This window comes from Ptychodera flava, chromosome 6, assembly GCF_041260155.1.
Source record: "Ptychodera flava strain L36383 chromosome 6, AS_Pfla_20210202, whole genome shotgun sequence".
Lineage (NCBI taxonomy): Eukaryota > Metazoa > Hemichordata > Enteropneusta > Ptychoderidae > Ptychodera > Ptychodera flava.
In genome coordinates, this window is record NC_091933.1 from 16,589,203 (window position 1) to 16,604,689 (window position 15,487).

Below are 15,487 nucleotides of genomic sequence, written 5' to 3' on the forward strand. Positions count from 1 at the left end.
TACCAGTAAATTTTAAGTACTTTCTCGCATCATTGTCTGTTTGTAAAATATTATTTCTCGAAGGTATTGTCAAAAATATCAGTCATTGTCCCTTTCCGCGTGAGTGTTGTTCTCCTGACAAGGGCAATATGGGATATTACAACATGGCTGCGACCATGGCCGAAATAACAAAGGCGTGCAGTAAGTAAATTGATCAGTCACGGATTCTACAGTCTTCTGGTGTCTATCTCGTGCATCTGTGGCCATATCTATCAGTGCTTAGTTTATATCGTCAGAAGTAGAGGGTGATTTTCACCGGGATCGTTGGTGAGATCAAATACCAATGGTGAGTCGTCATGGTCGACAAAGTGTTTGTTAGAATACTGACATTGATCTTGACAGACTAGATCGCTGAAAGACTCAATAAATTAATTGTTTACGTTTGCTTTTTATTTTGATATTTCCCTCAGTATGCACGGTACGATTTCACAGGTATTTACTGGTATACAGACTTATAGCACAGACTGCTTTCGAGGGTTTGATAAACCTTGTATTTTGTTCATTAATTACCTATATCAGGGTGCAAAATGACACCATGAATCCAAGGTCCACGGTAAATGAAGAAGTCTTGCACCGTCAGTTTATCCTTCCTGAACAATAGATCTATCATTTTTCGCCACTCGATGATCCTGTCGCCTGGTACTTTGGTGCCAAAAGTCTTTGCAACGTTCGGTAGAATATCCATCGTGTTCGGTGGAAAACCGACACCGCATTGCTTGGAATTGATGGTAACTATAGGCCCTGTCACACCCTGACGATTTAGCCAGCGTATGCCAACGTATGAAAAATTTGGCGAATACGCTGCGGCCAGCGCTGGGCGTACGTCGAAAACGTTATGGGTACGTTTTGTATAAGTTAAGGTAGTATGCGTCTCGAAAGTGAAAGACTTGAACTTTTGCTCAAACTTTCCTCAATGAATATTTCAATCATTCTCTTTCAAAATCAAGAACGAAAATCGGGGTCACCGTGCAACTTTTGGAACTAGAGAAACAAATTACTAAATATTTACCGCTATTTGAAATTCAAAATAGCCGCCATCCCTGTGTTAACTCTATGGAGAAAACAGAAAATTTTAGATTTTCGTTAAGAGCACGCTGGTATTTTGTGCATGCAAAAAAACTTTTCGACGTATGCCAGCGTATGGCCCATATAAGTCCCGCACATGCGGGCCATAAGTTGTAGGTACGTTATGCGATCGTGACACACGTTCACTCACGTTACTTGTAAGGGGCCGTGGATAATGAAAGCATGCGCACGGTAAACGAAACTAAGTGCGTTTGGCCTTGCCCCCCTCCCCCTCCCCTAAACGAAAGTTTGGAAGTGTAAATTCTGCATCCAACAATCGGTAATTACGTCGCTATGAAATCACGCATACTCTACCGACCGCTCCCCCATGCCCCCTCTGAACTCAATCTCTGTTTAGCGCCAACTCAACAACGACGCAACCAATAGAATACCAGATATGAACTGAAAATGCTCACGTGTTTCATTATATTGCAGTTAAGTGTAAATTTGAACCGTTGCCACATGTTTGCAACTTCATTGAAAGTGTTATGATCAACATAATCAATAATATTCACCACAGATTAATTCTATATCCAAGTATATATCCCCAATCAGGAAAGTTCATTAAAATATGCAAATTAGGAATTGACTGAAATGTTGTCATTAAATATGCAAATTAAGAATTGGCTGAAGTAAAATATTAAATGACTTTCGATAATGTCGTATCATAGTAAAGTAAAGTAAAGTAAGCCTTTATTGAAATCGTATCCCAGTTGGGATCTTGATCATAAAGTACAATAAAGGTTTTGCAAAATTTGTTAATTTGTTAATGTAAAAAGCAATTCGTCAACTTTGGTCTAGTCAAGACAGATAAATATCCTTAATTAGAAGAGTTCATTAAATTTGCAAATAAGGAATTGGCGAAAGTAAGAATGCTTAAGGACTTTCAATGTTGTATCATAGTATCTTTAATGTACATAGCAAGTTTCATTAAATTTGGTCTAGTCAATACAGATAAATATCCCTAATTAGGAAAGTTCATTAAATATGCAAATTAGGAATTTGCTGAAGTAAAAAAGTTTAATGATTTTCAATAATGTTATATCATAGTATCTTCAATGTACACAGCAAGTTCATCAACTTTGGTCAAGTCAATTCAGATATATATATCTAACTAGGAAAGTTTATTAAATATGCAAATAAGTTTTTGGCTGAAGTAAAAATGCTTAGTGACTTTCAAAAATGTTATATCATAGTATCTTTAATGTACATAGTAAGTTTCATCAATTTTGGTCAAGTCAATTCAAATAAATATCCCTAATTTCAAAAGTTCATTATATATGCAAAATTAAGAGTTTGATGAAGTAAAAATGCTTAATGACTTTCATAGTATCTTCAATATACATATCAAGTTTTGTCAATTTTGATCATCAAATCAGATATATATCCCTAATTAGGAAAGTTCATTAAATATGCAAATTATCCATTATCTTTTATGTCACCCCTTAATATCTTTCACAGCTGATAAATCTTGATGTTATCAACATTTGTGGCGAATCTCATCAAATTCATTAAATATGCAAGTGAGCCCTAAATTAACTTGACACTGTTCAATGTTTCAAAGCACAATTAAATATTTATCAGATCAATTTCTGTAGCATGTTTCACAAAATTTGGTGCCGTAATTTCAGAGTTATATACCTAATTACAAAGTTCACTAAATATGCAAATGAACCCTTAATTAACTTCACACTACTAAATGCTTCACAACACAGTTAGATATCTGTATATGATGCAGAGATATATGTAGCTATGTAGGCTGGGGTGGATCTCAGCTGATAGATACAAAGTATTAAACTGTAGCAAAGGAAATGACACCAGCTGCAATGCTGTTGTAATCATGGTGGAATTGCCTTGATCGGTGATTGGTGGGAAGTTTCGAAGGGAACATCAAGAGGCCGTTGATTGGCTGTTACTGTGGAAGTCGTGGATGAAGTGAGGGTGCCACACGAGGTAGCACCAGTCCAGACTCACGCTTCAACTGGCCGGGGCACTGCCAGACATCGAGTCCCCCGCCCCACCAACCCTTATGAATCCTCTTTGAAATTTTTGTACTTCAATTGTAAATCACTTACGCTTTTCCAGACAACTTTTTTCCCTTTGAAACCATTTTAGGACAAAGGTTTTTTCCTCTGGTTTTTAGCGTGGGGTAAATTTTCTGTGCAGATTGCCGTAACAGTCTTTACCGGCACACTTTGCCAGGTAATCTTTTTTCAAGTGCCCTAGACTAGAATAAAGTACGTGAGCCACTCCTCATGAACAAAGTGATAAGCATTGTGTATTGTGTGTTTTCTGTTGGGGGATAGATTGAATGGGAATGTAGACTAACTAGCGCGATATTTTGTGATACAGAAAAACGTGTAGCGAGATGTTGCGATAGTAAAACTTGTAGTGCGATTTTGCGCACGGTAATCGAAATACAGCCAAACCCCCTCACCCCTAAACACAGAAGTTGCGTTTACTGTGCCTATGTTTTAATTACCCATGGCCCCTAAGTTACTCATAAGTCGAAATGCGTCGAGAAAATTGTCTAGCGTACCCAAAACGTATTTTTAATCTATGAGTACATTATGAATACGCTATGTATACGCCCAAAATTGAAAAACACATCATTAAGTTCAGCAAGCCAGTGTTTTAGAGAAATACTATGTGTCAAAGTATACACCAATAATACTTAGACCCTTTCTCTTGTGGCTATCTAGTATTTCAACTTCAAAATTGACCTCATTTGCATAAATATTGATAGATCAAAATTCTGTACTCTCACTTTGCACACAATATGGCCAGGCTGCTAAATTCACAGTGACACGTAGTGGGAAGGACACTGTTTGTTGCGTATAGAAATCGGAAATGGTCACGTTTTTTCTTGCAAACACTTTTGAGGGACACTATTTTAAGCGCAGCATCATTTTGAAAAACTACGGTCCTCCATCTGTGTAATTTCTGTCCATATAACCTAACTGTAATAAACTACGTCCCCACGATGTAGAATTCGTAAAACACTCATATTGCAGGTCACCACTTACATGCATATAAAAGTGCCGTTGAAGCCCTAATGGTGATTTATTAGGGTAGATGAATCGATAAAGTATTAGTAAATTTGAATGAAATTTATGTGTTTCTAGCTTAAAGTGCAAAACATTGGCATGCGGCCAATGGCCCGTAGGGCTTGAATTAGGCCAATGTCTGTCAAGTTGCTCTTTATTCCAGGTGGCATTCAATAACAATTAATTTCTAATCATATTGTCAGTGACAACGTTGGTTATTGACCTAGTATCAAGTACACTTTATTTTAATTTCTCTATTTTTCAATTTATTTCTTCATTTCGCCATTTCGTCGTTTTGCGATTTCATTGATTATAATTAACCACTGGGATCACGAAAGGGAGAACTAAAATATTGTTTTTGACAGTATGTGTGTTTTATTTCTAAGATTGAAATGAATGCATAAAACGATACAATTGCAGACAGGCAAAAATTGGTTCTGTGGAGGAAAAAAACATGATACATCAGCTAGCGGAATTAGGAAATGACATTACCAAGACGGTAAAAAAATCACTGCTTTGAGAAACCACCGTCTCTCCACACTGGAATGAAAAGCCCTACTAAAAATAAACATTTTACAAAATTTACAATAACAGTTGTTCTTCCCTTCACTCAAAAGGTGGAATGAAGCTACCATCTACAGAGACCTTCTGGACAAGACTGTGAAAAGTTCCTGTAGTATGTGATTCCTTATATTTAAATTGGACACCGATGTACCTTACATACAGGAGACTTGAAATCATCTCAATGCACACCTCCCTTTGCACGGAATGCATACAGCAAATCATATCTCCCTTTCAGTACATTGACATTTGACCCTCATTGTAATTAAGTCCGACAGATAATACATCAAATTCCTATGGCCCATTTAATAAGATGGATACTATAATCTGAATGAGTTTCCTATGACATTGAACTCTCCACTGTACCTGTAACTTCACCTAGAAAGGCAAGGCGTGGACCCGGTAAATCTCTTAGTTTCCTCATCAAGACAGCCTAGTTAAAGCTGAATACAAGGGTACCTTGTACATCTATCATGATACTGTTCAGTAGTGCATTGTCCTGTACCAATACTTATCTATCACATTTTTTGGAAGGCACACATATTTCAAAATAAAAATCTGAGTCAAATTTATCTTTAATCAAGAATCTACAAACTGCTCACCCTCTATTTACAAGTACAATGCTTTTCTCTTACACACCATTTACAACAAAAGTAACATTTAATTCATGGAAACCAAACTTATACTGCAGCCTGGTTGGAAGAAGTCAACACTGCATTAGTTCAAAAACAGAGTTCATTGTTTTCAAATTTCACCGCTGACGTCTTTGGCCGGATAAATTACAATATGGCATTCTCTCCATTTTGTTTCTTGATACAAAGTAAATAATTTCTTTTCACTTTTTACAAGTACCCTCCCTTCTGAAAGTATCGACCCTGCCAAACTCAAACATCAAACAGGACTGACTACATCAATGTGCATAGTGTCTAGGATACAAGGGAGAGAATTGAAAGGCACCAACGCAACAAATCATTTTCTGGTTAAGATTTAATCCTCATGCCAAAAAGCTTGTTTTGGAAGAAATTTCATTAAAAGAATGTCATTCTGATGCAGATTAGGAAACCACAATGCAGCTTTGCACACTTTAAAATTGAGACTGTGGACATATCAGTGGTCTTGACAATTTTAGTACCTGGGTAGGGTTGAAAATGAAATGACTAAAAGACAGAGATGGGTGCAAGCCCAAGAATTAAGCCAAACACACACTGTAGTTTAAGATTAGCATTAGGTAAGAATGGGTTGGGCTAAGGTACTTCCGACTGCTGGTATAGGAAGCCATTGGTGCTGTATGAGGCATGCAGTCAGCAGCAAAAGTCAGGTATATTGCTTACGTCACTTGTCGGCTAAATGCTATGTAACTGAGGTGAGAAATGAAATGCTTATATTGTGATCAAAACCTGCAACTTAGATCTGTTGTACTTGGTAATGATTGATGACACAGCGCCTTGTATTGTAAAATCAATATGGATAATAAGCCAGTGAATTACGTGCTATTTGATAATTTTTCATGCAAAACGTATCAACAAGCATTGTTTGAGTATGCAAATCAATTGATAGGGACTCGTCAAAGCCAGAACACTCATCGGCCTAAAAAGTTACACAATATGTGTCTATTGTAAACACTCAAGAGTTGACCAAAGTGCGAACACCGTTTTAGGAAAGTGACTAATGCTTGCAAGGCAGTTAGCAGTGAAAAGTTGTTTGCAGACAACAACCAATTCTATGCCAGTGTATTACAGTCAATATTACAGTACTTCGAAAATTAGGGGGAAAAATTACCTTTGCTAGGCAACAACTTTGTTCATCATATTACTTTTGTACTCAGTGATGTACCTCCTCAGAATAGTCTTCGAATGTCCTTGTATATGTACTGATAGGAACGACTTTCACATCACAGTTGTTAATCTGTCTTTGTACTTTGATCTCGTTAACTTGTTTTTTTCAATGAAATCTTACTATGAGGTATCTGCTTCTGTGGTGTACTACCTGTACAATTTTATGAAACTGATTAGAGATTTTTGTTGTAGGGCAAAGATCAGGTACCGAGTATGTCTGTAATCAGCATGGTATTTCTGTTGTCATGCAATAAACCTTTACAAACTCATTTCTGAGAGTCCCCATCAACAAAAAAGGAAAGGAGCAAACTAATTAATAGTAAAGAAAGGGTACAGGACTGTAAATAAGACTGATGACAGTGTTTGATTAAGACCAATCTAATCATGTGAAATTACTCTATCTAATCTGAGCTCAGCTTTTTCCTTAAAAGATGTTCTGAGGCAAACGTTGGAGTTAGTAAAACCTAGCCTCGATGAAATGGGTAAGATTGAAGGATGTTGGGTCCAGGGTAAGCTGTGGTACAATTCAACATTGTCTTAGGGGGTATGTTTGTATTTATTCACATTAAGGGCACCCATAGACCAGTAAAAATTTCAATTGTGAGGATGTGACTCAGTGTCTTTAAGTCTACAAAGAAACACATCCTGGTACAACACATGCTTCTGAAATAACTCGTGTTCCTTTATGAAAAAATTTACATCAAAATATTGGTGGAAATGTCCATTCGTAAGTGTCCGCTGAGCCATGCTTAGTTCTATTGATAAATGAATTTTTAGCACGACATGATAAGCAAGAACTTAAAACTTTGTTTAAAATATTTATTTATCTATTTGCTAATCACAAAAGTCCATGACCAGACCATATGACTCTGAAATTCTAATTCCACCTTGGGCATACACACTGTTTATGACAAATATTGCTTTTTTTTCAGAATTAATAGATAATTTTATTTTGTATTGATGTTTCTAGCACCATTACTTGGGTATGTTTTAATCAAATGCTTCTATAATGAATGTTCTTGGGGTTAAAACTAGTGACCATTTCTAGCCCCTTTCTTTGTGTTCATTCAGCAACTAAACAAGAGTGCCTCTCTCGTTCCATCTAAACCTACAAGTAGCTGAATGCTTTGAAGAACACCACCGTTTGCCAGTTGCACACTCTCAGCCCACTTGTATGTGTGCTGGCACGAGAACTTGAACCATTTTAAAATAGCGTAGCTGTTGATTAAGCGACAGGATCACTTCTCTGTAAGAAAATCGACAGCTGCACAAGCAGGACATACCATGAAAATTAAATTTGGCCCTGCTCTGTTCATGTGGCTCAGAATAAATGCATTAATGTAGCACGCACCTCAAAAGAAAAATTTTTAATTTCTCACATTACTTAAGTCAAAGGACTTCAAAATTATTCTCTGTTATCACCATAAAATGAAACTACGGATTCCCAACGCAAAAGTTTGGATAAGAGAACAAAAAAATTTCATTAAATTTACAAATATTTGCAAAATCAAAAAGTCCAAAGTTTGGATTTTTTACTCCGTGAGAGAAAATTCATTATCGATTCTCTTGAAATAAATGCTTCAGTACCCCTTTTTTTTTTTTGAAATAATTACAAAAACTTAATCTCCACAAGGTTGGATATGGCAGTAAAATAATGGAGTTTCAAATTCCTTTTTACAATTTACCCCTTTGAGATGCATTCTACTTTACATGTATATGTAAACCAACAAAAGTATGGAAGTCACAAAACTGCAACACTCTTGTCTATAAAAAGTTCAGATCAACTGCACGACAAAAGATACATGGGCAGGAATATTTCATGAGAAAATTATGTAGAAGATAAAAGAAAGATCTCAACCATGTACACTGCGCTTGGGGAAAAAAATAAGTGCCACCGTTGATTGTATACATACTAACTTTGATATTCTACTAGGATTTTACAGGTGTATAATGAGCAACTGTATGTGTGTGTGCCTGCACTCACATTTGTATTTGTATTTACACTGCGTCATATACTAATTAATGTAATATGCCTCTAAATTTCCCGATAGCATAATAAAATTACAATTCAAAAGAAAAAAAAAAGAAAGAAAGATCAAATTCATTACGTTAAAAGATAAGATACATTTGCAAAATAGTAATCTGCTCAGACATACTCGCAAGACAGAGAACCTGGCTTGGTTTTTTTCCATATATGAATTATCACCTCACAGACAACCTGGGAGAAATCAGGTGATCCGCTTTGTGACTGTTGGTGGACATGCTGACAGCGAGGTAAATCTCAAGCCAGTGACTCCCTTGATACGCTGGAGCTGCTCTTGTGTGTCTTCCTCTTGCTGCTGAAGAACGCTGTCAGTGGCGACCGCTTCCTGCTTGGAATGGAGTCATGGATACTCATGGGCTGCAATGTGGACAGGAGACCCGCGTTAGAAGTAAAAGTGGGACTTTCCAACTCTCTGCTGTGACATGAGTGTTCGCAACCTGGTTTGGTTAAGTGTTGGAATTTTTTTGTTATTTTTTACGATCATTAAATTGAGTTTGTGGTGGTTTTTAATTTTTGTTATTTTTTTTTCAAATTATTATCATTTAGAGGTAAGTTGCTACAGTGATTGATTGGTTTGCTAGAAATACTATATGTGAACTACCTTTATTTGTTTTGAAACATAACTTTATAGCCCTCTTATCGGAAAATAATTTCATCATATCGGACTAGGTGGGAGAAAAGGGATCTGTAAATAGGACTGACTGAAGACATTGGTAGGGATGATGAAAGATTTCTGAGAATGTAATATGTAAATTCCAAAAGTCACCAATGATCTCCATGATTCAAACCCCCATATATTTCTTACACTATTAATGTGGGTGATTAGCTAAGTAGTATGTTCTGGTCATACCTTGCCAGGTCTGTACAGAAGACAAGAAGTTAAGAGGTGAAAGCACAGTAGACCAGGGAAATAGAATGGAGTGTCCCGTTGGTTTTTTATTGGATGAAGGAGATACCCATATTAGGAAGGTCTTAATAAGAAATTTAATTACTTTTAGAATGGGGAGGTGAAATTGGTGGGTTTACCGAGCAAACAAGAATCGAGCTTCCCTTGTCATATGTGGGTTTCGGGAGTACTGGATAAAAGGGAAAAAAAGCAATCAAAACAATTACACATAAACATTGACGTTGTATTTGTCAGACAATCAGAGTCACTGTACCGATTACGGTAGTACTTGTGTCAGCTCATCTAAGGGGGTAAAGTCTGGCATGAGACATAACAAAGGGTAAAAACAATCGGAAACATAAGGAAATACATGCATTTGGAAAAAAACAAACACAACATAAGGAGGAACATATGAGTGTCACGTTATACATACAGGTCATATGTTGTCTGATGCGATGACCAGATTTAACTCAGCGACGAGAAAGAGTGCTAAAAACTTGCAGTTTATTTTCTGTCAGGAAGTTTCAGGTGTACTGGTACAATTTTTTTTTATGAAACAAATTTAATTAACAGACATTGCAAACTAAAAAGGTACCCCCTTCCATTGAGAGGATACAAAATCTACTAACCATTCCACTGTCCAGAGAGCCTGAGCTATCACGACGTCCTTTCTTGCCTAGAACAATGGATAAGCAACAGGGAAATCAGTGCAAGAAAACAGCTTTACCATATCGTGTTCCGTACACCTACAAGTTCTCACACACTTTGCAATTTTGCAGCTACATGTATCTGAGTCATTTGAGCAGATCATATTAGTTTAATGCTTTTAAATGACCTTTTTTTGGATTTCCCTTTGAAGAAAAATTGTAAGAAAATGAGATTTCAAAATTGAAGTTCTACGCAATTGCATGAAGGCAGGACATGTTATTTCACTCTATTTTTCACCCAATCAATGGAAGAAAATCAAGATTGTTTGATGGGCAAATGTTTCTGTTATACTTCGAATATATCATCTCATTACCTATATAATTTGATTTCTAGTAGACTTAAAAACGTGATCTTAAAAGTTCAAGTTGCCCTAATAATGTACTATCACAATACAGAAGGTCTGATTTACAGTAAATTGTAACAAAAGATTTTGCACCTTTTTTCATCAAAACACAAAGAAATCATTCTGTGTGTAAGAACTTGTAGATGAAAGGTTTTTGTTAGTGAATTACCTAATGCATTCATGTCTATTTCAAGATTTGCAGAAGAGATTTTGCAGGGGCAAATCAGGAAAGGTTAGACATTGTTGTTATCTTAGGGCAATAATGGTTCTAAGCAAGCTGCAAGTATTACGGTATTGTTCCATCAACATAACCCAAAATGTTTTTATTGAAATGTTTTCATTGACATCTGTTTCTCACTACTTTTGGTCACATTTGAGAAATCATAGTCAACCGTACAGGAAAAGCTTCTACCATAGCATAATGCCTTGAGCTCTTGATCTGACTCTTGTCCCTGCCTTCAGATTTGGCATTGAAACAAACGGAGGAATTGATATGGCATTGACCAAATACAAAACTTTACAATTTTAATACATTTCAAAAAATTTTGCAATTTCAAAAAGAATTTTTTTTAATCGCTTGAAATAGTGAAGTAGAAGAAAATGAATATTCAGCTATTTGGTCTTCTCTTATGGATGAAACTATATATCATAATTCAGAGTATACTGTCGCAGGCTGTCACTGCAATCGATGGCAAATTTTTCACTGCAATTGTTTCTAAAGTCAGTCACCTGACAGCAAACTTAATGCAACACTTTCAGCTTGCTTTTGCTCCAAAAGACTATACCCCTTTCTTATTTTCGTGCTGACTACCTTCTTGTTAGTTTTCATGGTATCTTTTTTGCAGCATTTTCATTCAGAGTATTAGCAGAAACTGCTCCACAGTGCCCTGTGTGCCCCGTGAGGTATGCTTTTCACATACACTGATAGTCCAACTACTGAGATCAACTAGTGCCTATTGTAGTCTATTGCACAATCAGGATTTTGCCCTCTTGATGACAATGTTACGGCGGGAAACCCAACCAAGCTTTGTTTGGGAACATCAATATCAATATTCTACAATATGATGGTTTACAAGTAATTTCTTTTATCCTTATTGAGACTGCTAACACATGGAATGGAAAGTCACATAATTTTTTTTCAACTAACCAGCTTCTCATGCAACTGCAAACTGTCATGACACAAAAATCTAGATGTTTTTGTTTTTGTTTATTTGTTTTCATGAAAAACACAAGAACCTCAGTGAAACACAGTTAGCATACACACTCACACTCATAGTATGTTATTAGGAAACCTACCGAGAATCTAAATATGGCCAGTGATAACAGGTTTTATGACAAAAAGCCTGTAAGCATTCACTGAAATTTGCAGTTGCCTTTGAATTCAAGGTCCTATTTTAATTATTATCTATATTTACAATGAAATTGTAAGATTCATTGCACACAACAGACTGATAAGTTTACAAAAACATTGATAATAGATTACACACAAAGCTTGGGTGGGTGGATACAACACCGTCAAGAATATCTATGGTCTTTTAGTTAAGACTACCTTATTTAGAGGAATCACATGATAGTTACAAACACAAGAAAACACATCACAACATGCAACAGCACATCAAAAAGCATGAACAGCTGAATGCCATTGACAGCAAAGACTGGAGTGAATGGGCCGGCAAGCCCAGTGACAGGGTTACAAGACATGGGGTTGACCGCAGACGGGGTATGCAAGTGCGATAAAAACTCACCACGTCGCTGACGTGGATAGACACACAATCGATTTGCTGACGTGACAGTAAGCGTTGCTGATGGCAAAGATGAAGGTGACCGTCTGTGAGGAAGTGTACTCGTTTTCTGAACAACAACTGTACCAATTGCAAAAAAATACAAAGAACAGAAATACGGCAAAAATATGACATTTAACGCAAAAAGATACAAGCAGTCTCCATTTAAGATTCATGACAGTAACCACTGTATGGGACACACAGAAAACGAAACTGGTGCAATGGGGTGGGATGACGTTGGCATGATTAGACGTCTGACTCTTGGTCATGACAGGTTGTACTTTGGAACACCATAAAAAAATATTAGGATGCAATTACGACTGCACAAAAAGGTAGACTGGAGTTCCTACACCCTCTGAAACAATTGAGTGAACTTTATGAACAGTGCCGATGACAGCATGGAAGCTGGGTAAATGCAGAGGAAAACTGCTGAAAAAAGATAGTGATAGAGAAGGACCATGGAAGCCAGAGCTAGTAAATGAAAGTAAACATGGCAATGACCTGGATGAACTTTAATAATGTAAACATGTGTTATTAAAGTTGTGCATGGAACAGTGTGAGTTTGCAGGAAGTAATGATAAATTGGTTGCTCCTCTCATAAAGAACAATCGGATGATGAAAACAATTTCAACAAAGTTTTTGCATGTGGGATGTTCATGGCATGTACACTGTACAACAGATTTCTTGACTGGCATTTCACGATGGCAACTGGGTAAGTAACAGTGTTCCTGTTGATCTGGAATGGGATCCTTTTCTCCTTTTATTTTCTGATATTCAGGTGACAGTACTGTTTCTCTAATTTGGTCAATAATTCTCTGGGACTACATGCACACACACATTATGCTATTATCTGGTGGAATTTTGAGCCCAATACTACATCGGTGTCAGGTTTACAGCCATTTTGAGGCCTTTGACATTGTGGCATCATGCATACCGCATACAAGCAAAACATATACAGGAAAAGCCTTATCAGCTTTTTGAATTAAAAATAGCATACATGTATCATGCTCACTTTCTGGAATTCATGAAAACTATTGATTTCTACTTCGCTAGGGTCTGTATAGAAACGCATCCGTCTGTGTATCAAAGTTTTGTTACGAAAAGTCATTGATTTTTTTTGAATTTTGAAAACTGAAGGCACTGTTCTGCCACCCTGAAAAGCTCAGTATACAAAAAAAGGCACTTGTGAAAGTTATAAAAATCATCAGTAATTATATTATTGTATTTGAACATCTCCATCAATTCAGATCTCTGAGCAACAACATGAATTTGAGAGTGAAAATTTTTAATAAACGCCCATGTACCTCTTTAATTAAACGCAAGACAAAAATACTGCACATAAGCATGCTATGTACATTGTATAGATTCACTTGCACATTCAGCCTGTTAGTAAGCATTGACACCAAAGGATGCTTGGTAAAGCAACCGAGTGCTAAAACCCTGGTGCAACCCTTTCATTCAAGCCACGTCTACCGTGAAAAAACAGTCTATTCTTGTTTTTGTTATCATGCATCTGCTAAAGGGGTAGTTTTAGTACTGTACACCAATACTAAAAAAACTAGAATGCTGTGTCTTCTATTAGTGGTGACCATGTTTGAGGGCGAAATATGATGGCAACTACCTGCGCTTTCTTTGAGATCCATCAGTGAATTCGACAGCGCTGTTCTCTTCAGAGAGTTGTCTTTGCTGTGTACAGTCAGCGAGTCCATGCTATCCCTAAGGTCACCATTGATTATGCTGTCTGTGTCTAAACCCACTCCAGAGTCTGCGGCACTGCCAAGCGACCTCTTCAGGGTCAGGGTCTGTTTTTCAAGCTCGGCTGAAAGAGAGAAAGAGAAAGGACAATCTCTAAGAGATGCATTCGGCGGATACGTAGGGCTGGTGGAGAGTGTGCTTTAACAGTGTCCTGAGTCTCAAATAATGTGTAGGGAAATCTGTCACCTACAATAAAACAGATTCACGGTGGAGAGAGAGAAAAATACAGGATGATAGCCTCTGCTATGTGACCTCACTTGTGAGCTGTCAGATTGTCCTCCCCTGTTCTACCTGTGCCAATAGAACCAGTCCAATGACCCACAAAAAATGGGTCATTCTACCACACTGGAAAAACAGGGGTGTGTTGTGACCAAAAGCACACTTGTCATTGCACACAGACACAGCAGCCATGCATTCTGCTTAGTATCATAACAGTCAAAAGAACATAACCAGTTAATTGTAGAGGTTTGAGGAGGTAATGTAGAGTTCACACAATTCCAGTAGTACATGACTTTCTCCTCTGCTGTAATCAAGTTTTGAAAAATGCTTGTCAATCCACAGAATGCTGTGAAACTAGTCTTTTCTGTTCATGCCTTTCATCTCTTTCGAACGCCCATTGTTGTAATGATTGTGAGTCAACCATATTGAAAAAACAATTTCTATTACATAATGACAGCAAAGAAAAGACATCATGGTATGATGGTCAAAGTTGTTATAGTAATAACATCTACTTTTTTCCGTTGGTGATTATACTGGTCGCTTGTCATCCTGAAATGTGTGATCTGCAACATTATCTCAATGGAGGTTGGGTGAATTGTTACAAAGAGAGAAGCACCTTACAGCCTCTAGAGGGAGCTATTTTAATGATGACCACAACATAAACGTACGTATCAGAAAACTAGTCCTTGTGTTAGAATTCTATGAACAACGGTGAATGTGAGAAAAATACATATTACATTTTGCTTCTATAAGATTTAACCAAACATCTATGCTACCATTCCAGATTGTTTGGCCTAAGTGGCTATGAAGGCTGTGGCAGCCTTTATGTCCTGTCAGAGGCAGCTGACTGGTTCGGTGTACTGAAACTCACAATTCGTCTTTTATCTTTCTCTGCTCCAGCAGATTTTTGAAATTTGCGCACACTGGTATTTTTTCAGAATGAATGAGATCACATACGGTTATATGAAATAGATCAAATATGCCATTATGGACGAATAGGTAGCCCTGACCCATTCAATGTCTGTGTATCTGATTTGCATAAATTCACAGGTACCACACTGTGATGGTTCTGATCATTTCCAAAGCGTGGTTTACATCACCAGCCCTGATGCCCACACCAAGGAATCATTGAACGATGCCAATGCCTAATTGTGGTAAAACAGAGAAAAACTGCAAATTTAGACTTTAACACCATGAACAAACA

General features: G+C 37.1%; 1 protein-coding gene across 26 annotated transcripts in view; it reads right to left on the bottom strand.

Annotated features, from left to right (window-relative positions):
• Positions 1 to 4,503: 4,503 nt before the first annotated feature.
• LOC139134984 (IQ motif and SEC7 domain-containing protein 1-like) overlaps positions 4,504 to 15,487 on the bottom strand; it is a 76,692-nt gene continuing 65,708 nt past the window's right edge. For 11 of the 26 annotated variants that reach the window (XM_070702108.1, XM_070702117.1, XM_070702115.1 and 8 more), the window contains 4 exons: positions 13,931 to 14,128; positions 12,274 to 12,390; positions 10,107 to 10,153; positions 4,504 to 8,948 (listed from right to left, as the gene is read on the bottom strand). In XM_070702108.1, the coding sequence (XP_070558209.1) occupies positions 8,829 to 8,948; positions 10,107 to 10,153; positions 12,274 to 12,390; positions 13,931 to 14,128 (482 nt within the window). In that variant the 3' untranslated portion in view covers positions 4,504 to 8,828. The other 15 variants (XR_011552911.1, XR_011552913.1, XM_070702113.1 and 12 more) reach the window with 7 other exon arrangements.